This window comes from Scleropages formosus, chromosome 11 (assembly GCF_900964775.1).
Source record: "Scleropages formosus chromosome 11, fSclFor1.1, whole genome shotgun sequence".
NCBI classification, from domain to species: Eukaryota; Metazoa; Chordata; class Actinopteri; order Osteoglossiformes; family Osteoglossidae; genus Scleropages; species Scleropages formosus.
The window spans coordinates 22,070,617-22,094,605 of NC_041816.1; the positions used below are offsets into that span (position 1 = coordinate 22,070,617).

The window sequence follows — 23,989 nt, forward strand, 5'->3', positions numbered from 1 at the left end:
ATAACGGTGGATGGGAATTAAGCCGTGCTGTCAATCGCTCAGTCTCAGGTTACATATGCGAGCAATAGATTTGACTTCCAATAGTATTTACACGTGCAGTTGGATAAATCTGGAATAACCACAGCCCCGCCCACCACCCGAGTGCGGTGTTATGTTAATAAGCACATACAAAGAATCTTCCAGTCACACTGTAGCTTTAAAATGGTTAAATAAATTACATTACGTAATGTATGGTTCCCAACTGAATATTACAAGTTACCCTGATCTGAGTACGTGTAGTCTTATGCAGTTCTCACTATCTGAACTACACAACGCAAAACTGTGAAAACACTCATTCTGATTCTGAGCGGAGCTCGTTTTGTAGCACCCCTCATCTCCAGCAGTGGGAGCCAATATTAGAACTAAATGAGCTGGTGGTGAGCTGATTAGTATTGTATTGTTTTAATATTGCGAATTTATCGTCTTGGATCTTAATATTCAATTCAGACGAGATCTTTTTTTTTCCTGCGGTTGACACTGAATCATTAGCCTAGAATGCGTACCTTAATATGCAGCCGCTGATGTAAAGCGGTGGTATTGCACAAACCAACTGTGCTTCGAAAGACGCGTGTCTACAGCTACAACTCTGTTTGTCGACAAATTGTGCGTGTGAGTTGGACGTCGCTTTCGAGAAAATCGTCAGTTAAACGAATGAGCGTACAAGTACACGTGACTATGCAAAGTAGTAGAACGTTTGTAAAACTACATTGCCCAGAGTTCATGGGGAACGTCACCGGAAACACGTGCATTGCCTCCTGCCTGTGATTGGGTCGTTCAAGCGCTTGGTCGGCGGGTTGTTTGGGTACTGCAAAGAAGCACCACCAGCGCGGCGCTTCTACCATGAATGCTGTCGTGAGCTTCGCAGCCGCTTAAAAGGACGGAGCAGGTGTATTGCGCTGCGTTTGAAGAACAGTTTTCAAGGAACGCTGCCTTTAGGTTTAGGCGTCGTGGAGCAGCAGCATGGAGGACGTGGCTAAAGAGCTGCTGTCCCGCCTGGTGCGGAGAATCCCTTTGGTGAGGCTGAGGCACGTCCTGGGCCGCTGGGAGCGGCTCTCCAAGACACAGCTGCTGTCGCTGGACTTCACGCAGCCCAAGTGGGCCCTGTGCGAGAATCTGCTCTCCCTCTGTGAGGTACCTCTCTCCTCGGCCACTTGTGCACGTCCCCAGCATGGCAACACTAGGCTAGACTAGCAGTGGAGACTAGTAAAATAACTCCCCATGTGGTCCACAAATGAAATGATATGCTGCAGTGCAGCTAGCTAGGTTAGGTCACGTGACGTGTTGTTGTTGCTCAGCTGGCAGCTGTGACCCTTCAGGCTGTTATTACATCTTGAATAAAATAATAAATGCAGAAACCAATAACGGACCCTGCTGAAGTGGTGTCAGTTGGGTGACTTGAACCAGCAACCTCCAGGTTACAGGTGTCCTCGACCGTTACGCCAGCTGGTGACCTGCAGGCTCAGCTTATGTCACATGTGCTGTGTGTATTATTATGGGTCTTTGTTTGAAGCCATCAAACTGGAGCTGCGTTTTATAACTTTATGTTGTGTATGAAACAACTTTTACCGATTCCCTGTTATTCAGCATGTTTTTACTGGACCGATTCAGGCGTTTAGTACCTTGTCCTTGATCATGGTTCCGTTGCAGAGACAGGAATCCTTTGTTCATTAATATCACTGAAATAATCCTTTTACTTCCTTTTTTAAAAGTTTTTTTTTTTGTCTTTGCAGATGCACAAAAACCCATTTTATAAATAATAAATGTATGTAACAAAAACCACTGCAATGATTACAGCTGGCTTATTGTTTAGTACAGTGGCATTTTTACCTGTTGTGCAGCCATTTAATGTATATATTGTTTTATTCTGTACAGTGGCTTGTAGCAGATTTTGGAACAGAAATACATGCACGTAGTTTCTCAACTGCACAGGGTTTCATCCTTCAGTGGTTTGTCTGGCTGTTTTCTAAAAATATACTAGCAAAAGAAAAGTTAGAAATTATTTTCTAATAAATACTACAAATCTTAAACTCTGCGTTTCCCTGGAATCAATAACTCCTCATGTATAAGTAGGGTTCAAATGGCGATGGTTGGACGCCTGTCTTTTAATAAAGACACTAAATGCAGACATTCTGTCAAGCATAATAATGTGATCAAGCTTCTTCCATAATAAAACCAGCTATAGGTACTCCCCAACTTATAAACTTTCAAGTGACAATTTTATACTGTATTGCATGTAAATAATAATTACTAAAATTATTTTATATAAACATGTAAATTATATTTATGTAAATATAAATCACAAGCAAAATAGCTGATTCTGTTTTATTTTTTGCTGGAACATTTGAGGTAAAGTACCTTTCTCCGGGGTACACCCGCTGGAGCACGACTGACCCACTCAAAACTGGGTTATTCGAGTGCTACCGACTACCCCTTAATACTGACTATCAAAATAAATTTTAAACAGGTGAATATTAACTCATTTATTTAAATCTCAGAAAGTTTTTAATGACATGAACACATTTACGCTATTGTAAGTAAAGCCTTGCAATAAAATGATGCTTTACACAGTGAAAGACATAGGCTGTGATCTTGTGAATTTATTTATGAACATAGTTGTGCCTTTCCTTTGACTGAATGAGTCCAGCATTTACCCTGCCTTGCTCCTTATGCTTCTAGGATAACATGACCCTGCACTAGACAGGCAGATGGGTATTGATCATCAATAAGTGAATGAAACATGGTGCTAAACGATGACTTATTTTTGAATAAATAGTATAAGTAAATAGTAATAGTATATGTTGCTTTCATGCATAAGTGTTTCATTTTAGCATTTTAATGAATTTTAGGTGATGTATTTTTTTGTGTGTGGAAGCCACTTTAGTATTTTCCATCAGAAATCATGTTAGTTTCACCTCCCCCCCAAACTGGAATTTGCCTCATGGGGTATTTCATCTGGGGTATTTACCATGTTTTGTGAGGGACAGGTATAAATATGACTGTTTCCTAAAATATCTGTTAATTATCTTGTTTCTATTAGGAAAATGAAATTGCAGTGAAAGACTTGACAGAGATTGAAATGCTTTGTAAGTACTTTTATGTGCTACTAAATTCATCTATCAATTGATCCATCCTCCTTTACTAGTACAGATATCCTTTCTTGGTACTACCTGTTCATTATGCATGTTTATAACCTTTTATTGTTCTAATTAGCTTTATTGGTGTTCTTGTCCAACTAGCAAAATATGCATCTTCACTGGTTTTTGCTTTCTGCACCAGATCGTTCAGAATATCCAGATCAGGGAGTGTGGCATGTTTTTCAGCTTGTGGACACATCAGGTAAATTCATCCAAATGTATAATCTGTTTATATTATTCATTTGTGTGTGTATCATTTTTTATGAACTTCAAATTCACTTTCTGCATAGCTTTTTTCGTCTAAAACAATATATCTCAATAAGGACATGGTGGCACAGTAGGTAACACCCTTCTGAGCTGCTTGGAGAGTGTTGGGTTTGAGTCCAGCTCAGTCTGTGTGGAGTTTACATCTTTCTCCCCATGTTTGCACCCCCCAGACATGTTTGATAGAAGGTATCATTCCTCCCTTTTCTTGTGAACCATGCAGGTGGCCGCTATGAGTCGGCCTCGACACAATGGCATTTCCATCCCTCCGTCCATGTCTCAACGACTGCTTATTTGTTTTGTCATAAGTAAACATGAAACAGTAGTGCTTGTATGTTATTGTTTTATATTGGTGTTTCTTTCATTTTCTGTCCACAGAAGAAAGTCTGTCTTCAGATTTCATGCATTTCAGAGACCAGTTCAAAGCAAACCTGAAGGACCTCATAAATCACGTAACTATCCAGTCAGATTCACCTTGATCTTGCACATTGAGAGATGAATGAGAAACAATTGAGATCCTTATTCAGAATAAAAATGAATAAAACTTACACTTAGGGGTTCAGTGCCATTCTTCTCTATAACAGCTCTAATGCTTTTCATAATATGCAGGTTTCTATCAAAATGAAGAAGCTTGAGGATGAATCTGTGTGGATACGTATCGCCTGGGGGGGGAATTTCAGCCGACCAAACCACCTGAAACCGACATACGTTGTGCATCATCTCCAGACCCCATATGTGTTTGTTTCCAGTTTGGCCAATAAGCACAAGCCTTTGCTGTTTCAGGTAGAATGAAACCAATTATAAAGGTTTTTCTCTCTTTTTGGTGATGCTGTTTAAAGGACATCTTACATTTAAGTTTTTAAGCAGTTTTCTGAACTGAGCATACATAGAGAAAAGGCCTCTTACGTGCCTCACTTTTACACGCTGCAATCCGACCCATAGGCTCTGGCTCTCTCTGCTCACTGTGGGTCAGTGAAAGATGTTAACCTCAGCGGACGCTGCCTCACTGCTCTCAGAGACCTGTCCATGAGACAGTACAAGCAGGTAGGTCTGCTGTTTTCTGCCTAACTAGGGAATATGGTTGTAGTAGAGGGGGGAAACTGCTTTGAGTATTCTCATTTTAACGTTTTACAGGTGTTTCCTTCACGTCACCAAAAGCGCTTAGAAGAGAGAGATCTACTACCAAGTAAGTAGTTTTTTTTTTTTTTTTTAAAGTTGAATTCACAACCACAGATTCACAAACTCATTGACTAACAAGGTCCAATGTTGAGTGTTGGTTAAGAATAGCTTTTCCGTTTGCCCCCCCCCTGCAATCCAGAATCCATTTTTTCTGTTGCATAAAGATTTTACATCACTAAATGTAGTTACTTAAAGGAGCTTAAAATTTTTGGCACAGTGGCACAGCATGTAGGCTTGGTGTTTCACTCAATCTTCTTGGAGGTTGCATGTTCTCACCGTGTTCCGTTGGTTTCCTCCACAGTCTAAGGATGGGTTTCAAGCGAATTCCTGACTCTGAATGCCCCTAGTGTGTGTATGTGTGGGGTGACTGAATGTTTTACAATGTTTTAAGTGGCTGAAAGATTGTAATGTAGTGCAGTGCATCTAGCATTCTACATCATCTAGAGCAAATGTGTTTCAATTTTCAATTAGCAACAATCATATGTCACTTTGGAGAAAAGCATGTTGTGCTCCATGAGTGTATTACGTTATTTATAAATTCATTTCACTAAAATTTCCTTGTCAATTTGCCATGAACATGTTGCTGACCCCAGTTTGAAATGAAAGGAAACCTTTTTTTTTTTTTTTTGTGTTACTTATAAGATCCAAGTATTGAAAACGAACACATCAAGCTGGCAGAATATAAGCAGCAGGTGGCCTCAGAGGTGTTTGGTGATGGAGTTTTGCCAAAACTAGAAACAGCTGTGTACAAGGTATGTGGGGAAGAATTGCTGTTGTCCTGTTTTTTTTATTTTTATTTTTATTAAATGCATTATGTTGATGGAAGAATCCTTAGATTCCCACTTGCTGATGTCATCAAGGCTGCTTTTTCGTGCTTTCTAACCAGTTGGAAACTAAGTACAGAGAACATGGAAGTGAAAATCTGGCACGAAGGGATGAGCCTTTCCGAGGTGTCGTCAAGTTCTCCAGCTCCAACCTTCTCGAGTCATTAAAATACTGTGTCTCTTCAGGTAATGGACCATTTTTGCCTTTACATACTGAGCTTTAGCCTGTAGCAGTTTCCACATCTGTGTCCTAATAAAATGATCTATAGGGCCAGAAATTAGGGACTTCTGTTAATTTGTGATGACCAGTTAATTTGTCATTATATGCAAATGCAATCAAGTGTATAAACACTATTGTTAATCTTGAGCAAATATTGTACATTATCGTTATTTGTTCAGGATAGACTTCTATCTGAAAAACATTTTTCTGTATTTGCCAAATATAGTCTTCCCCAGTCTTACAAAGGTAATGTGTTCCTGAAAAAAAGCTTTATAACACAAGGTTTAAAAGAAATCAGATGTAATCACCAGTAGTTTCATGGGGAAAAGTTTTGCAGGTTCCTGAGCCCCCAAAAGAGGCTCCCATTTATGCTAAAAATCACCACATTGAAACTAATTTAATGGCTAATTCAAAGTTAATAATTTTAAAATGAAAAGTGCATTTAAAAGTATATTGCTTCATCTGTTGTTTTTATAGAACCCAAACAGCTAGTAAATGAAAAGGAGGTCGGTACTGTGACTTTGGTTTTAGGAACAAACTTCTGGTTCCAGTTGTGCTAATAAGAGATGTTTGTTTATACCAGGGGTGTCCAAAGTTTTTTTGGTGAGGGCCAAATACAGAAAAATAAGCAAAGGCCCGGGCCACACACAAGAGGTGACATATTGACACATGATTACTGTGTGTATTTCTAACTCACCTATAATGTGAAGAACATTGCTCTCAGTGGGAGCAGTGATGCTGTCCTTTGGATTGAAGGATGGCTGGGATGTCAGGAGAAAGTTTGGTGGTTGAGACACGAAGGACTTCACAGAAATGGCTATCAGTCATTCTGGATCTCAGTCTGCTTTTGTTCTGATTTAACAGAGAAAATGTTTGTTCACATATGTATGTTGAGCCGAACAGGCTCATCATTCTTTTTGCGTGGCGTCTCATCAGAGGAAACTTGGCATGATCCAAACTCTGATAGAAGTCAGGGAGGGAGAGAAGCTAAATATTAAATATTTAGTAAAAAAGTAAATATTTTTCTTTGCTTAATTTTGTTTAGTGGAGAAGCACCTTTTCTGTGACTGGCTCCATCTAGTGTTGAAACTGAGAAGTGCAACAGAGTTGAGCTCAAGCGCCATGTGCGGGCCATATTCAATTATATTTTCAGAATTTGCTGCGGGCCAATAAAAACTGACCCGCGGGCCGCAGTTGGCCCGCGGGCCGTAGTTTGGACACCCCTGGTTTATACTCAGTTATAATTGTCTATGGACTTAGCAATGTAATACTACCTTAACTCAATCTTTGAGCGTTATGTTCCAAGAACCATTTATATACTGAATTATGACATTTATTTAGCAGAAGCTTTTCTCCAAAGCAACTTCCAATGAACTCTATGTAGTGTTATGAACCCACACACCTTCACCAAGGTGACTTACACTGCTAGATACACTACTTACACTGGGTCACTCGTCCATACATCAGTGGAACTCACTCTCTCCGTCACTCACACACTATGGGGGAACCTGAACAGCATGTCTTTGGACTGTGGAAGGAAACCAGAGCACCCAGAGGAAACCCACACAGACACAGGGAGAACATGCAAACCCCACACAGATACCAGGGATAGAACCCATGTCCTCTCGCACCACCCATGTGTTGAGACACCAGCGCTACTTGTTGTGCCACCCATTACAATTTTTGTAACTGGAGTCTAATTTAATGAAGAGAATTAAGATTAGGTCCTGAGTCCAAAAAGTCAAATTTTTCACCCAGATGTGTTAAATTACCAGGGTTTATACCCCACATGAACAGAGCATTATATGACTCAATATCAGTATTTGGCCCTGGTTTTCCAAAAAAACTTAAGGCAGTAGTCTGTACATGCTGGTAGCCTGCCCCTTTGAGCTGTTTCATAAATAAAGGTAAAAATGACTAAACTTTAGCAAAACCACAGGTATAGTCTGCAGAAAATCCAGACGAATCGTATAGCACGTAACTTTGAGGGCGCCCGTGCGCGGTCACATGGGTGCTTCAGAATGCAAATATGAGAAATGATGCTTTTTGTAGTAGCTCTACTCACTCTGTCTACATTTTTGTCCTGACTGTGGGGTAGGCAACTTGTGGTTTTACTGAAGTTTAAATACAGTTTGAATGCTCATAAACACCACTTAAGTGTACGATGCACCACATTTTGCTGCCATCAGAGGGCAGTGACCACCAATGCTCGGCACTGTAGCAAATTAACATTTATAATTAACATAGCGTGTTCTTTTTCCAGTGTAGCAAAGAGGATTTGAATAATTCATTTTTTTTCTGTTAGGAATGGCCTCTACCCCTGTCACACCTCTACTTTCATCCATAACCCACAAAGGAAGAAATTATTTTGTGATCAAAGACAAACAACATGGAAGTGTTCCCAACACATCAGCGTCAAAGTTTTGAACTGCAAATACTGGATATTTACTGGACTTATTTCTCTGGATGATTGGACTCATACAGTAACTTCAGTATGTAACAGCCTGGTTTTTAAAAATGTATTTTGTGGCACTTTTATTTTGGGGTATTGGGTTTTACTGTTGTATGAGTTGGTAAAAAGCCCTACAAATGCCAGTTTTACCCCTTTTTGAAAGGGTTATTAGACTTGATTAATAAAATGATCCAAGAAATCATGTTAAATTAACAAACAGCTTTCATTTTACAGGATTTGTTCTAGGAATCTTTGTGCTGCTTTTCAATTTATTGCTTGTATAAATAATCATAGTTTTGAAATGTATTTACATAACTAAAGTACAATTAACATTTAAACACTTTGAGAATTAGCTTATATCCAGCTATTTCATATGTTCAAACTTACTGTGGTAGGGATCTATGCTATATTGCTAACTTTTTTTTTTTTTTAGTAAATAAACTAGAGAAATTTAGTGTCTGGTACCCCAGTTTCTGGATGGCAGCTTGTTTCATGTCTTCCCCCGTTTTTTTGACAACAGAAGCAAGTGCTAACAGCATAGAGACAATCTTTACACTTAAGCAAGGAAAATGCATGTAGGTACAAGGAAACGGCACAATGGCAAAAAGCTGCAGCGTTTAACAGGGTAGTCGTAGTTCCAAAAAGGTGACGATCCTCATCGAAAGACAAGTCAAAGTCGTACTTTTACGTAATGTACGGTAAGTAAAAGTATCGGTGCTTGCACATACAGAAGGTCAAACTCCCGACAAAAGGTTTTTGCTCCAGCAGAATATGCGGAAATTCATTACAAGCTGCACCTCTCATTAACGACAACTTTTTTATTTCACTCAAAACGTGTTAACCGATTAAATACCGGGGTTTGCAGCGCAGCCTTTCAGTCGCTCAGCCGCTATTGCGACACCGGTCACGTGTTATTAAGGGGCTGTGGTTACGTACCCGGAAGTGGGCGGTTCCTTCCTCGGGAGTCTTGTCTCGTCACCCCTCGACTGTCCTCGCTGCGTCGCTTCGGCCCGCCCGCCCGCTCAGGCGCTTGTGCCGGAGCTCGCGCTCGCGCTGTTCGCCTATAGCAGGCAAACATGGCGGCCGCCGCTGCCGCGTCAGATCGAAGGGAAGCGCGTCTGTTCCGCAGCGGCGAGCAGGCGGAGATCATCAAACCGTCCGTGACGGAGCTGAGCAGGGAGGTGCGAACCAACATCCTGTGTACGGTGGAGGGCTGCGGCAAGATCCTGCCCAACGGGCCGGCGCTGAACATGCACCTGGTCAAGTCTCACCGGGTCAAGGCAAGTATGATCCCCACAGTGGGTACCGGCGTGCTTTGTACGCTAGTACTGTCTGTACTCTGTGTGCTGTACCATGCCGCATGCGGCAGTGAGTGACGCTGCCTACTTTCCGCGCCGTGGTTGTAGCTCTCCCCAAAACACGGCGGCGAAGATGCACCGTGACCGTCGTCGCCCGCTCTCTGCGTGTTTAGCCGCGCTAGCTAACGCGTAGCTAACGCGTAGCTAACGAGCCACTAGCGTCGCGTCGCCTGTGTTGTCCCGCCTTCTTACTTACCGCTCTTCTTCAACTCGCACCAGGCTTGTGGTGAGTTGTGTAGTGATCAGCTTTACAGTCAGATTACCCGTTTATGCGGCCCGCGGCTGTCCTTATTTTGTCCGTTCAGGGCACGGCTGTATCGGGACTTGAACCAGCAACCTCCAGGCTGTCCAGGTACAGGTCTGTCTGTGTCGCGAACCTCCTTCCGGAACGCGCGCGCGTCCCGCTCGCCTCGTGTCGCTGCGGAGGCCGGCGGGCTTGAAACCCATGACCCCTGGCCTGGCTGGAGCTGCGAGGGAGCTCTGCTTTCACACCTTTCGTTGACTCGTTTCACACCCTCTCCTCCTTCTGTACTGCAGGTGGTTTTACTGAAGTAAGTCAGGGTAAGTACTGTGTTCAAGGGTACTGCAGCGGTGGAAATGGGGATTCAAACCAGCAGCCTGTATGTATGACTACTTCTTTGAGAATAATCATTGCGATAATTAACAACTAGCATTGATTTGACCCCTTTAGGCTTTACCCAAGATGGGGCCGCTAGCTGGTAGCGTAGTGATCAGAACTGCTGCCTCTGCACCTAAAGGTCACAGGTTTGAATCTCACTTCCAGCTCTGGTACCCTTGAGCAAGGTACTTACAATAAACTGTTCCAGTGGGCGGCACATCGGCGCAGTGCCTCGACGGTGTGAGAGGATGTGGGTTCCGGCCCCGCTCAGTTCGTGCGTGCAGTTGGCATGTTCTTCCTGGGTTTTGTCCAGGTGCTCTGGTTTCCTCACACAGTCCAAAGACATGCTGTTCAGGTTCACCCATAGTGTGTGAGTGACGGAGAGAGAGAGTGTGTTCCACTGATGTATGGATGAGTGACCCAGTGTAAGTGACGTATCTAGCAGTGTAAGTCACCACGGTGAATAAGATGTGTGGCCTTATAACACTACAGAGAGTTCATTGGAAGTCACTTTGGAGAAAAGCGTCTGCTAAATGAATAAATGTAAATCCAAAAATGTATTCAGGTTTTATAACAGCAACGCTTGTTATTCCTTTAATAAATATTACAAGCATTTTAAAACATAGTATCTAATAATAATGGACAGGGTCCATCTCACAGACCATGTACAGTATAGCCATGTTGGACTGAAGTCGGTAAAACGTAGACTTTTTTTATCCACTTATCAGGATCTGGTAGCAGAAGTAATATCCAAATGGTGTGGTAACCAAACCCCCCCCCCTTCAAACACACATACGTTAATGAATTATTAATATATGCAGAGCAGTATACAGTTTCAGCTTAATAATGCAGATCGCAGGTTCCTCAGCTGTAGATGTACGATTATACTGTCAATCGTACAGGGATCAACTCTCAACTCCACATCCTTCGCTCTCTTCTCTCACGTTTATTCCAGCCAGAAGGCCCGGAAAACACTTTTTCCCCCCCAAATGCAGGTTGTATATATTTTTAATATGCGAATTTGGCTGTTGCATAATATTTTATTTTGTACTGTTAGTGAGTGCAGAACGTGGTGAGCAATAGTAGTGGGTGTCTGAGTCCCTCATCCAGTAAAACAAATAGTTTTTCTATTTTTAAACACCTTTATTGGTGTCTTATTTGCTTGTGCTGCTGGTCCCTCCTCTGCAGCACTACTGGAAAGCGATGGATGTCAAGAGCGTAATAAGTGCGCTGTTTTATAAGTTTATGCTTTATAAATTGTGGAGAGTATGTTCTGTAACCTTGGGTCATAAGTTTTTCATCCCTCTGCTTTCTACATCAAAGTGATGCAAGTTGTTGACTCCTTTCTCAAAAATCATAATTTTGCTGGTAGTTATTTTAAGATGTGATTGGATATTTTATTGCAATATTTACATTAACATTTTCTAAATATTCTGGGTGGAGAAATGGTGAGTACTTATATGTTTATCTACATTAGTGTGGCTGCTGGTGGGACAGAGGGGAGGGACAGCAGGTTTCCCAACATAAAAACAGAATTGAAATGTTGGCCCTTTTTAAGGAAAAAGCAAAAACGAACTCAACTGGACACAAAACCAACAACAAATGTCCGTTGTTTTTGTTTAAACCTGAAGCGCTTATCTTCATGGCCCTATTAGGGAGTTTTTCTGCTCACCTCTGTCCAAGTTCACGTCCACCCCCAGCTCACCTCCTGTGATGTTGCACTATGGAAAATTTTTTTTTTTTTTTTTTTTTCCTCTCCATCCAGTCTACAGGAGAGGGTATTGAAATTAATGTAATACTTTAGCTGATCTTGCCTGATTAATCATTATTTGAATGTTACCCTGAACTATGCTGTTTGGCAGCGTGTGGTCTTTTAAGTTGAACTTTCTTCATAGGTAACAAATATGATTGTTAGATTCTTTTTTCCCCACCCCAAAATTGTGCATTTTTGTTCACATTTCCGTAGTGAAGGAGATGTGATCCATGTTTACATTCATGGCCTGATCTGTAAAACACACCTAAGCAGAATAGAAATGTGAAACAACCCTGATTCAACTCGCTTCCGCATTGTTTACAGCTCGGTGTTGACTGGTGTTCCTGAATGTTGGTGATTGTAACAGGGCCAGGAAGAAAAGGAGACCTGTTACCATGGAGACCTGTCTGAAAGTGACAAGAAGATTGGGAACATTGCACATAAAGCAGTAAACTGAATTTTGGCATGAATAGGAGTTAGCAGAGATTAAATTTTTTGGGGTAATTTCAGACCAGTTTTAGTTTGAATGCAACTCAGAGTTATGCAGTTTCTAAAATCTTATTTGGTCTGTTGTTGCTTTACCTGAGATTGATTCATATACACTTCAGGTTCTGCAAACAAAGTACAAATGTTGGTTAAGCATTTATTGATTGTGACTTAGGTGGTAAAAGTGACTTCAGTGACATTGAGAAGCCAGTGTGTTAACTGCTGACATTTCAGTTAACTGTGGAATTACCAGATTATTCTGTTTTCAGGAATCATATCAGCACCACTTACATTGCTGCTGTGACCTTGTTTCTGTCCCCCCCCCCAGGACGGCCTGATCAATCCCACAGTGAGAAAGGATATAAAAGGGTCAAGGAAACTTTACTGTTGTCCTATCGAAGGCTGTCCAAGAGGACCGAACCGACCATTCTCCCAGTTCTCCCTGGTTAAACAGGTACATTCTAAAATGTGTTAGAGGATGCATCACCTTGCCTGTATTGTTGTTATAATGCCCTTTAATAATGCTCATTTTCCAATGTACTGCCTTCTTTCTTTCTTGTTTTATGGAAGCATTTCATGAAAATGCACGCAGAGAGAAAACACAGGTGTGTTAAGTGTAGTAACTGCTACAGCACGGAGTGGGACCTGAAAAGGCATGCCGAGGATTGTGGGAAGACGTACCGCTGCACCTGCGGATGCCCCTACGCCAGTCGGGCAGCCCTTCTGTCTCACGTCTACCGTACGGGCCATGAGGTTCCACTGGAGCACAGGTACCCATGTGTGTTACGAGAGCAAGAACTGTCTCCCGCGCAGTTGTTGCCGTCACAATTGGATGATGGGACCATTTTTTTATGTGTCGTTTTACAGAGATCCTCCTGTTAAGAAGAGAAAGATGGAAGGATCGCTTCGCGCTGCTACGAAAGTCCAACACAACGAGCAGACATGTCAGACCGTGATAATGGAGAAGGAGGTTGTCGTGTCAGTTCCTTCAGCCAACGGGGTTTGCCGTTCAGATTCGGCAACTCAGAAAGTCAGCCCCACGAAAGGTGCTCCGAAGTTGCTGCTGCCAAAGCCCAAGGTCGCCTTGCTGAATGTTCCGGTGATGCAGTTTACGCACCTGCCGGTTCTTCTGTCCTCGACAGACAACATCCCAGTGAGATCGGTGGTTTTGTCTTTGAACAATCAGAGTGCTTTTATGAGCACCGTTCACCTGCTGCCTCACTCAACAGGAGGTGTGCTTTCCACACTGAACGCAAAGCCTTGCGGGTCCAGGGAGGCCACAGCTTCGCCCAGGATAGGCCTGGATCCTGTCAGCATGGGCGTCCAGGTCAATTTGGAAAGTATGGCTTCCAGCCAAAGTACAACAGGTGATCCTTCACAAAGGGGCAAGAGCACCTCGACCGATATTCAGACGGACATCTCTTTCCTTTCAAAGAGCACTTGGCCAGGTACCGCCGGTGTTCTCGGGGAGTCCTCCGTTTCGTCCTGCTCCCAGACGGATATCAGCGTCAGTGCTCAGGTTCAGCTGCCGGTCAGCGTCGAGACTCAGACGTTTCCCTCGCAGTACAAAGTGACTTCTTCCACGGGTGCCCAGACGGAAGCTCTAGGTCAGATGTGCTTGAATCCTGGCAATGTTACCCGGGAAACGCAGACTAGCACTGTTCTAAATGTTCCTGGGGACAGAGGCCAGATGGACCAAGCTATAATGTGCACTGATGTTTTCGACAGCGACACCCTCAGCGTTTCAACGCAAACCACCTTCAAGGAGAGAGCCTTCGGTGCGGATGCTGCTGAGGAGCCTGAGAACGACGGTGCTTCCGGTCTCTATGATGATAAGTCGGCGGGGGTCATGTGCTTTGCTTCTCAGACCGATCTGCTCCAGCAGAACACGGTGGCAGACAACCAGACTCAGACTATGGCATTATTCAGTGATTTGGAGAACATCCTGTCCCACACAATGACCGGCAGTGCTCTGGTCAGCCACGGTACGCTGTCAGACACGGTGGTCAGCTGCGAAGGGGGCCTCGCTTCTGTCCAGGAACCCAACAGTAGTATTGACTTTGACTTTGAGGAGTTTCTCAACGCAGCGCACATTCAGACTCAAACGGAGGAGAGCGAGTTTGGGACTTTGACTCCTGAGGCACCTTTGGAATCCCTGGACATTGAAACTCAGACCGACTTCTTGTTTCTTGACCGTCCGGCACCCATCGACGGCAACCCTAAGGCTCAGTCCAACTATCTCGGCTTGGAGATGTTTGACACCCAGACGCAGACGGACCTCGACTTCCTCTTGGACACTAGTGTTCCCATTCCCTTTGGGAGCTTCCTCAAACAGTCCAGTTTCTCCATGAGTACCGAGTCGTCAGACACGGAGACGCAGACGGACGTCCAGGCCCCCTCGTTGACAGGTGTGCATGACAGCCAAGTCCAGGTGAAGCTGAGCAGCGCGGAAACGCAGACCGTGAGCAGCTCCTTCGAAAGTCTGGGCCACTTGTTTCTGACCAGCAACGAGACTCAGACGGTGATGGATGACTTCCTAACGGCCGACCTCGCCTGGAACATGGAGTCCCACTTCAGCTCCGTTGAGACGCAGACGTGCGACAAGCTCTGTTCCCTCTTTCAGCCTTCAGAGAAGCCCGATAGCTGAACATGGGCTGATGGGGCGTCCGAGTCCTCCTCAAGGGCAGGCTTCTGGTGCCCAGTGAAGATGTCCTCCAGGGAGGGACGTGTGGTGACATCACATAGACTCCTCTGGGGAAAAAGCTTTGCTTGGTGGGAATGAACCACACTCTCAGCTGACATTCCACGATGGTCATTTCACATGTTACATTTCAGGTTTTTTTTTTTTTTTTTTGACTCTCAGCTGCACTTTATCTCATTTTTTCAGTTTACACTGTTTACACAGAAACAAAACACTTCAGTGTGATCCTTAAATTTTTATTTCAGCATTTGAAACCTGAATGCTGTGGAGTCTTAACAGCTGAATGTTAGGATTTGAAAAAAAATTATAATAATGATAATCACATTTATGCCTGTGCCACCAAAACGGCCTGTATTTATTTTGCTCCGGCACGGTTTTGTGGTGTTTGTCTTGAGTGCGGTCACAGTACCACACTGTGAGTGAAAAGTGGCATCATCTGGAGTGCCGTACGGATTCTTAGTTTCTCTACAGGTTCATGCATCACATTAGCATGCTGATCGCTGTAGGAGGGACTTTCTCAAACCACCTTTTTGCACTGCAGGTACCAAACGATAATTGTTGAATTCTGTGTCGGCATGTCTTTCTCTTGGTCGGCATGTTTCAAGGGTTTGATTTTATAATTTTTTTTTTTTTTTTTGTTTTGTTTTGTTACTACAGCCTGCTTTCCGGGTTTTTATTTTGGAAGCGCTGTGATATAACCTGTACGTCTCTTGCATGTGTTTAGTTTGTGAAAAGCATTGCAGTGTTTCCTGTCTAAATTCAACCCCAATAACATCCTGTGCATAATTTGGCAGTAATACTGTTCCATTCTCTTCAGAAACATTAACAAAAGCATTATGTACGAACACACGGTAAATCAAAACCGTGAAATAGTGTTAAATGGAGTAATTTACTGGTACAGCCCATTTGAAAGTTTAATTTTCTTTGCTTAATCGGTGCCTTATGTCACGTATTTACTTTTTTGTGTGTTTTGTTTGTTGTCTGAAAAAACACACTGTGCTGCTTCTAAAGGAAGGGATCCGGTCTAAAACAATGAATGTATTAAGTATTTTACAGCTGGTTATTTTTCAGCGTAGAAACTGAATATGTGTTAAAATGGTCTGTTGTAGCTCATTCCACTCCTCACCCTTTGTCCATCATTGCTGTAAAACTGGAAAATATGAACTAATCTTTTTAATATTTGGAAAGAACATCAGAGATTAAGGAGAAACTTCTTTAACCCCATACTTGCTGGGTTAAGAGAAGCATGTACGAATGTACGAGAAAATGCTTTGGGAAATACCTCCTTGTCCGTCTTGTATCCGTTGTCAAAAAAAAAAAAAATTGTGACAATTCAGTCTAGTAAAATATGGATCCATGTTGGCCATGTTCCTCACTTGTGGCACATCGCTATCCAGGCCCAGGAGTCAAGGAATAATGTCGACTATAGAAATAATGCCTGTAAACTGAACATAAATATGTATCACCTGCTACCTGTACTGTTGAGATGTTGTATTTACACTAGTGCAGTGCAGCCTGTCTAAATTCCAGCTGAGCAGGATGTTAGGTTGTGGTGTTGTGGCATCTTTCATGTCTGTATTTTAGTTTACAGTACTGCCTATTCACTACCAAATGTCGGTTTTGATACTGTGCTCTGTAACTGCTGGCTACTGACGGTGGTTCTTGAATGGTGGCTGAGACGCAAAAGTGTGGTTGTTTTTGTAGAAAATCTAGACAAGCCCAGGGAGTTTGTAACACTACATATAGAACAATGTATTGTATAGCTCTAAAGTTGCTTCCAGTCTAATTTATTGCTGCTTTCTTTCCATTATTGATTACACTAAAGGAAAGAAAAATGTCTTACTGCAAAAATGTACATAACATGGTCTATAGTTTGTAAATGAATAGCGCTTTTTCTCTACAAATTGCATGTGCCAAGTTTTTTTTTTTTTTTTGGTTCAAATAGATCAGTTGGCATTTTTTGTTCAGTTATTTCACTGGTTTTACATTTGTTTTTGGAATACATACACATCTGTGGGGGGGGCAGTGGTACGATGGGTTTGACCAGTGCCCACTGTGTGGCAGGCTTGGGGTGCCCTGCGGTGGACTGGCATCCCGTCCAACACGTGCCCTGCGCCGCCGGGTGAGGCTCCGGCTCGCTGCGATCCCGCTCAGGACAAGCTGTTGTTGTAGTTGGTTACTATACATTTGTGACAAGATTTTTCCTACTTTTAAACTTGTCAAAATTTATTGGACAATATTGGTAAAAATATTGAAAATAGCAAACATTTTAAAGGTGAATTTACTTAATTTCTCAAGTTTGACTTCTTTATGGCTTCAGGAAAAATGGTAAGAAGTTAAAATGCCAGGTCTTACAACAGTGTGGGCATCTTCCATACTATTCCTGGCGCTTCTCAAGGGATGGCTAAAACTGCATAGTACTTAACCACCAAATTGTATGATCCACTGGTTCCTCTGAAGTTGCAAACATTTTGTCACCCCCCTCAATTTACATATTTTCTTTTAGTTTGTAGAAGATGAGGTGTAACTATTTACGCACCCAAAGGTGACAGTGACACCACCTAACTTTCATTTATGGCAAACTGCTGGGGTTTGTGGTGATTGATGTCACAGTTCCTGTAAGGCAAAGGTGTACTGTTACTGTGGAGATGACAAAGTAATTCTCTTCAGTAATATTAATTTTAAGCTTTTTTTAATTGTAGCTGTATCTTGAGGTTTTTACAGAACCTAATGTGCAAATAAAAGATACATGCCTGTATTAAACTTTTACTGATTGTGACTTGGAGATAAATGTGAATTTGGAGTTACAAGCAAAACAAATTATGGTCTTCTGGTCCCACTTGTTACTGATTTGAGGATCACTGGAAATTTTGACTATTTGTAGCACTCTTGCCTCAAACATGTGAAATGTAAGCTTTTGTGAAGAGGGAATGCAGTTGCTTAGCAACCACAAATGCTCATCTGGAGTGGTGAGCCCAGCAGTGAAGCCTTATGTAATCCATCACAGTTTGAAAATTGCTCATGCGTAGATGTTTTCACCTGTCCTTTTCTTTGTCTTCATCTTGCGTTAAATATTTTGAAAGCTCTGTGCTTCCTATGAGTTGGGAATAATTTTAAATAATAGTATGTGTGAACTAAGTACTCGCTGGCTGCAGTACTTGAACTTGTGCTCTTCCAATGTCGTGGCTTTCCAGTAACGCATCTGGAAAAGTACGACTACGTTTACAAAAACATCCTAGGCTTGTTCAAAGCCTTGTTCATAAGCCCACTTTAGAAGTGCGGTGTTCAATTTCACCATCTTTATTCAGTGTTTCAAAAGTATCATTCATGCAGCTCAGAATTTGCAAAAGGAATCAAGGTGAAGTTGCCTAGTATGTTAAATGATTTGCACCCTTTATTCTGGTCCCTGTGCCCTATTGTGCCAAGTTTCGATGGCTGTAGTAATACTAATATTTGTGTATGTTTTCAAAAAAATCCCCACTTTAATCAGAAGTCAATGAAGAACTGGACATTGACCATACAGCCTAGTGCTGAACGAGCACACACACACACACACACACACACGCGCGCACACACTCATGAGTATTCACAGTAGGCGGTGACTAGACGCTTGTATTGCAACCCTGGTGCCAAACAGTAGAGGCAGCTGTGGCTCTGGTCGTTTCATGGTTTTCGATTTGAGTCCACCGTAAAATTTTTGGCTCTGGCCGTTGCCACCGGCCACTGTGCTCAGGTCCTCTTGCTTGACGTATCTTCCAAAGGGGTAGATCACCCGTGGCACTGTGCCCACAAGAGAGCTGAAGGGTGGTTCTTCACCCTTGGGGACACACACACTGAAGGTGGTCAGCAAGTTCCTACCAGGGTGCAGGGGCCAGCTGCAAGGAAGGGGTCGAGTGCCATTCTCCGAGGCTGCAGTCCCTGCAAGCATGTCTGCTGTGATTTCCTGGCTTCTCTCGGCACCGGCCTTCTCCCCCGTCGCTGGCGGCCCGGCCTCTGCTGCCAGCCTGTGAGAGGTAGCTCGGCCAAAGGCGGTCTCACTCTTCTCCGGTGTGCTGGGGCTCCTAGGATTACAAGACCCGGCAGGTCTCACCGCAGGTAAGATCGAGAAGCCGTTGATGGTCTGAGCAACATTGTGGCAAGTGTCCCTCACCAAGGGCCACTGGGTGGCCACGTTGTACATCTGAAGTGGAGTTTCTTCAAGCAGGTGCAGCTGACCCCCCTCTGCCGTTCTGTACAGCGAGTCGACCTGCTCTCCTGCGTTTTCCGAGGCTCCCAAGATCTGCTCCTCTGTCTCTCGATAGCCAAATCCCACGTGCTGGCTAGAACCTTTTCTCGCTAATAGAGCGGAGGCCGTAAAGCCTTTTGGCCGGGGGTCCTCGGTGGGGCTGGGATTACTTTTGAAACTCTTTGCTGCTGTATCCCCCAGGTGCTCGGAGTCGGGGCGCTCCATGAGCATCGCGTCGATGCAAAGAAGACAATGGAAGTCTTTCTCTTCAGTCTTGCATTTTTTACCCTTCCTCTGGGTGTGGAACAGGCACGAAAGGGGTGGACACTGAGCCCAGCCTTGAATCTGGTGAGAGAGAACATAACTGTAAATTCAAAAGGGAACATCCTCCCTGCAAGACCTGCTGCCTTATCTTACACAGCAAAAATGTTTTAGACACCACCTTATCTTATTAGTCATACACTATGTATGATTTTTTTTTTAACAGGGCCTCACTCTTACTCATCACAAGCATAACTCATAACCACCCTGGCCTCAAAAGGAAATTTAACAGCTTGCTGCATAACATATGGCTCTGCCACAAATTAACTTTAACCTCCTTTTGGCTAAAATTAAACTACACAATTCACTGGTAAGGAATAAAGAACCAAAAGACCAAGACCATTTATTTATAAGAGAAAAAAGCATGAGACTACATGCAAGGTCCCTGCAAAGGTGATGACAATAAAAATGAGAAAAGCTGCCACATAAGTCCACCTTAAAGTGTCCTGAGGCTCATCTCGGTGGCTCTTTAATATAACTGTCAACATAGTAATTTCAAAATGCAAACATTATTGCAGCATAAAATCACAATAAAATGTGTGAATGTGTATCACAGTATTTTGTGTGTGACCATTGTAATAAAGTATATTTTCATCCATTCATTCTTTAATACCAGCTTTTCCAGGGGTGAGTTGCAGTGCTGGGGAGCCTAATTTTGAAGCAGGGGCTGTGGGGCTGGGTATCCTATCCTGGACAGGACACCAGCCATTTGCATGGCATTCACACACACACCAGGGGCGATTTAGAGTCACCTATTCACCTAAAAACTGCGGTTTTGAACTGTGGGCAGAAACCGGAGCAACTGGAGAAAACTCAGCTGAATAGTGTAGGAAAGCTGTCTTCTTAAATACAGTTCAATGTTAATGTAAGATTTAAACATCTGAAGATAATGCTGAAAACGCCACACATAACATTCTTAAAAAAAACCGCATTATCATTGAATTCATTTCTCTCAAGCCTCATTTTTATAAGAATACTGAATTGTTTAGCTCTGTACGCCCTAACAGAACAGCAAGCAGTTCGAGCAGTGAAATCGAACGCAGCTTTTTTTATATATATATATATGTGTTCGCCGAAAAATTAACCTCACTCACTTTCATTAAGTGCGCCTCCTCGTCAGGGTCGCGGCGCTCCGGAGCCTATCACACAATCAGAGCGCGTGGCTCAGAGGGGTACACCGTGGGTCGGGACGCCAGTCCATCGTAGGGTTATTAACCTTTATTTAGCTGCCGGTGTTCTTAGTACACCTTGATGAAACACAGGGCGCGGCAGGGCCGGGATTCGACCCAAAAACCTTCAGAATGCGAGCGCCTGTTAACCACTACGCCACCAGCAGGCCCATCGAGTTGAGCACGGGAAAGGCTTGAAGCATGTGCCGCCGTGCGGTATCCAGGGTACGGGGGGGGGAGGACGACGACACACCGACTCACCGCCTCGTCCCAGCCGGACTCGACGCTCCACTCGTAGGGACCCTCCTCCGTGACGCCGCTTTCTTCGCTGATGCGCAGGAGGGCGGCCACGGACACTCTGTCCGCTCGGTACCGTCCCGCATCCGCCTCCACGCTTCTCTCATCATCATCATCGGGCGGAGCCGAAAGCGCCGGTGTGAAAACGCTCATGGCGCCGCGATGTGTAGGACGGGACGGACGGCGGGGACAGTCTTACACAAACAGCCCGAGCGATCACCACTCACAGAGGCCACATGTCTCCGCTGCGCGTTCCAGGGGAAACACAATTATGACCCTTTCGTACCTATGGAACACATAAGTACAACACAAAACACATGATAGATCATTCTATCAAACGTGTGGAATGTTATTAGAACTCGTTGTAAAAAACAAAGCGAGAAGATTTTTTTTTTTTTTTTCCTTCAAAAAAGTGCACAGTGCCACATGAAAGAGCAAAGGACGCGGATACTACTGTTTGGCTGCGCAATTTGGTTACCGGGGCAACCGCGGCACATCTCACGGAAGTGACGTTGGGACAATATGGGCGGTGATGTCAGAGCCCCCACCCCCCACACAGCTGTTCGTCACGTCGTTTAGGATGTTTAAAGGTCCCTTAGTTACAAAAGATTCGTTTAAAGGGAGTGTTTGCCATTGCTGAGTTAACGAAATGCGTTTCATATTTTGGGCTAAACGCTAATTGTGGAGCACAGTTTAGAAACTGCATGCACAATTAGTAATGAGTTATATAATTAGAATAATTGTCCGTGTTATTGCAACAGGGCGAACCACCGTGACTGGAATTTGATATTGAACCGAAACAGTGATTTCGCGTAAGACGGTGTATTCGTCTTGGTCACTGCATTTCTTCAGCTGGGTCAAATCTTAGAAACTGGCCTCTTTTTTTAACTACAGCTGAATACGGGCAGCACATTGTCACTCTAAATGTCACTTAAATTTAAGTAAAGCATTTTCGAAAGCATAAAATATTGTATAAGCGAAGGACTGAATTTTAAACGTGGACTTTTTTTTTTTTTTTGTTGAGATACGCGTCGTCGTTCCTCAACGAAAGCGCGCTGCTGCAGCGCGAGGGCCGCACGAGATGCGCACGAGCCGAAACGCACGTCGGCGCGCGCTTCCTCTGGTCTGGCGGTCGCGCGGTGTGCGTCCCGCGCCGCAGCGCTGCGTCGCGAGCTCGCCAAACTAGGAGCCCGTCGAGCGCAAAGTGCACACGCGTGTGCTCCATCAGGGATTCCCAGGGTGTGCGTGGTGTGTGTGCGTGTTGAGGAGGGAGAGAGAGGGGGCCATCCGGCCGCTTGCGCGCGACGCCACTCCAAGCGGAGCATCCTCTCCCCGCCAGCGGTGATGTCACCGGCGCCCGCGCGCGCCGCGCGCCGATTGGCGTAGAAATCCGCAGTGTCACAGGCGCGAGGACGTCCTCCGCCGCCGCGGCGCGTGCGAAGAGAAGACAAGCTGACGGCGCTCCGTCCCGGCCGCTGTCACGTTCCACCGGGGAGCGCCTCCACCCGTCGTCGTCGCCCGGTATATGGACAACGAGCCCGCGCGCTCCGTCGCGGTGATGCTGCCCCCCAACAACTGCATCCCGAGGAACTACAGCTGCATGGCCGGCTTGTTCGGGAGCTTGGCCGCGGCGGCGAACCAGAGGAAGGAGGACGGCGAAGAGGAGGGCGACGCCGGTGCGAGCGACGCCGGCGCTCTCGACGGCAGCAGCAGCAGCAGCAACCAGGTCGTGGACGAGCGGCCGAGGGGCAGGGAGTGCTTCCTGAAGCCGCCTCAGAGCCCGACGCTTCGGAGGAGGTGCAAGTCGCTGCCCACGCCGGTGGAGCGAGCCCGCCTGGAAATCGCTCGCAGCCGCAGCCCGTCGAGCCAGAAGAAGGTGAGGTTCGCCGACTCGCTGGGGCTGGAGCTCACCTCGGTGAAGCACTTCTGCGACGCGGACATGCCCGAGGTGCCGCAGCGGATCCTGGACAAGCTCCGGCGCGCGAGCCCGCCGCACGCGAACCACTTCGACAAGTTCCCGCGCATCCCGAGCCAGGCGCCCTCCTTCATGGAGGCGCAGTTCGAGAACCCGGGCGAGGCGCCGGGCTTCCTGGAGCGCGTGCGCGAGCTGCGGGTCTGCCTGGAGCGCGCCGACGCGGACGAGTTCAGCCTGTCGGGCCTCGTGCGCGTGCTCAACGTGGCCTTCGAGAAGCGCGTGCTGCTGCGCTACACGCTCAACAACTGGGTGACCTTCTTCGACGTGCCCGCGTGCTACGTGCCGCAGTCGAGCGACGGCTTCACGGACCAGTTCTCCTTCAAGATCATCACGCCCGCCTTCCTGGAGAGCGGCGGCGGCGGGACCCTGCTGCAGTTCGCCATCAAGTACTCGGTGGGGGGCGACGAGTTCTGGGACAACAACCATGGGAACAACTACAGAGTGCGCCGCCACAGGTTTAAAATATCTCCCCCCAGGGAGTGGGAGAACGGCTGGATCCACTTCATATAGCTCGGGGGGGGGGCTGGCGGGGAGGGGGACGTGCGTGCCATCGCTCAGGACCCTGGACGGCCGCGCCATCGGTGACCACCTGATGACAGGTCAGCGCTCAAGGAGAGCGGCTGTGTCTTCACCGCTTCCTTAGTTCTTCTAGATGTCCCCCCCTGCCCGCCCCACTGACAGGTTGAGTATCAGGAGAAAGGCCTCAGGTGGATGCTGGAAGGCTTGTTTTGGACCCAGGCTGTCGGAGAAGATGATCGGTCAGCCTGCAGCGCGGTCGGTCGGTCGGTCGACCCGCCTTTCCAATTACCTGGTTGCCCGACCCGCCCTCTGCTTTCCTGTCATCTCCGACTGCTGTGCCCATCGGCCCGTGAGGGGTCTCATATAGCCGGGTGTCACGTCTCCCGGCCATCAATAGGTCGCTTTGTTTTTTCCTCCTCCTCTCCTCCTTGTTCACACACTGATTTTGTGTGCG

At 45.2% G+C, this 23,989-nt stretch overlaps 4 protein-coding genes across 7 annotated transcripts; 3 read left to right on the top strand and 1 right to left on the bottom strand.

The window, feature by feature from the left end:
* The first annotated feature begins 419 nt into the window (after positions 1-419).
* Positions 420-8,453, top strand: cenpn (centromere protein N). Its single transcript, XM_018763427.2, has 10 exons — positions 420-1,170; positions 3,077-3,122; positions 3,316-3,375; positions 3,816-3,889; positions 4,047-4,220; positions 4,380-4,481; positions 4,572-4,623; positions 5,259-5,368; positions 5,503-5,626; positions 7,966-8,453. Exons 1-10 carry the CDS (start codon positions 1,000-1,002, stop codon positions 8,085-8,087), a joined length of 1,035 nt encoding a protein of 344 aa, XP_018618943.1. The 5' UTR covers positions 420-999; the 3' UTR covers positions 8,088-8,453.
* A 525-nt stretch (positions 8,454-8,978) lies between these two features.
* On the top strand, positions 8,979-15,189 carry atmin (ATM interactor). Of its 2 annotated transcripts, none has more exons than XM_018763224.2 (4): positions 8,979-9,392; positions 12,657-12,782; positions 12,899-13,098; positions 13,196-15,189. In XM_018763224.2, the coding sequence occupies exons 1-4, from the start codon at positions 9,189-9,191 to the stop codon at positions 14,973-14,975; spliced, it is 2,310 nt and encodes a 769-aa protein (XP_018618740.2). In that variant the 5' UTR covers positions 8,979-9,188; the 3' UTR covers positions 14,976-15,189. The 2 variants fall into 2 exon arrangements, with proteins under 2 accessions (XP_018618740.2, XP_018618741.2); XM_018763225.2 differs by lacking the exon at positions 8,979-9,392 and adding an exon at positions 12,322-12,342.
* A 1,919-nt stretch (positions 15,190-17,108) lies between these two features.
* Positions 17,109-21,208, bottom strand: c11h16orf46 (chromosome 11 C16orf46 homolog). 3 transcript variants are annotated; one of them, XM_018763240.2, is made up of 3 exons: positions 21,006-21,208; positions 19,180-19,599; positions 19,015-19,090 (listed from the first exon to the last, which is right to left on the bottom strand). In XM_018763240.2, the coding sequence occupies exons 1-3, from the start codon at positions 21,192-21,194 to the stop codon at positions 19,064-19,066; spliced, it is 636 nt and encodes a 211-aa protein (XP_018618756.1). In that variant the 5' UTR covers positions 21,195-21,208; the 3' UTR covers positions 19,015-19,063. The 3 variants fall into 3 exon arrangements, with proteins under 3 accessions (XP_018618755.1, XP_018618754.1, XP_018618756.1); XM_018763239.2 differs by lacking the exon at positions 21,006-21,208 and adding an exon at positions 20,670-20,873 and having other exon boundaries at positions 17,109-19,599; XM_018763238.2 differs by having other exon boundaries at positions 17,110-19,599.
* Positions 21,209-22,405: 1,197 nt separating this feature from the next.
* Positions 22,406-23,557, top strand: LOC114911940 (protein phosphatase 1 regulatory subunit 3E). The gene has a single exon (XM_029256520.1). It carries the CDS (start codon positions 22,567-22,569, stop codon positions 23,524-23,526), a length of 960 nt encoding a protein of 319 aa, XP_029112353.1. The 5' UTR covers positions 22,406-22,566; the 3' UTR covers positions 23,527-23,557.
* Positions 23,558-23,989: the final 432 nt, after the last annotated feature.

Bases quoted from the DNA above. Each gene is read 5' to 3' on its own strand.
- cenpn (XM_018763427.2), top strand. From the start codon at position 1,000: ATGGAGGACGTGGCTAAAGAGCTGCTGTCCCGCCTGGTGCGGAGAATC. The intron at 4,482-4,571 runs GTAGGTCTGCTG...AACGTTTTACAG, and splicing joins CCATGAGACAGTACAAGCAG to GTGTTTCCTTCACGTCACCA. The intron at 4,624-5,258 runs GTAAGTAGTTTT...GTTACTTATAAG, and splicing joins AGAGAGAGATCTACTACCAA to ATCCAAGTATTGAAAACGAA.
- atmin (XM_018763224.2), top strand. From the start codon at position 9,189: ATGGCGGCCGCCGCTGCCGCGTCAGATCGAAGGGAAGCGCGTCTGTTC. The intron at 9,393-12,656 runs GCAAGTATGATC...CCCCCCCCCCAG, and splicing joins TCAAGTCTCACCGGGTCAAG to GACGGCCTGATCAATCCCAC. The intron at 13,099-13,195 runs GTACCCATGTGT...GTCGTTTTACAG, and splicing joins GAGGTTCCACTGGAGCACAG to AGATCCTCCTGTTAAGAAGA.
- c11h16orf46 (XM_018763238.2), bottom strand. From the start codon at position 21,194: ATGAGCGTTTTCACACCGGCGCTTTCGGCTCCGCCCGATGATGATGAT. The intron at 19,600-21,005 runs GTGAGTCGGTGT...CTCTCTCACCAG, and splicing joins AGTCCGGCTGGGACGAGGCG to ATTCAAGGCTGGGCTCAGTG.
- LOC114911940 (XM_029256520.1), top strand. From the start codon at position 22,567: ATGGACAACGAGCCCGCGCGCTCCGTCGCGGTGATGCTGCCCCCCAAC.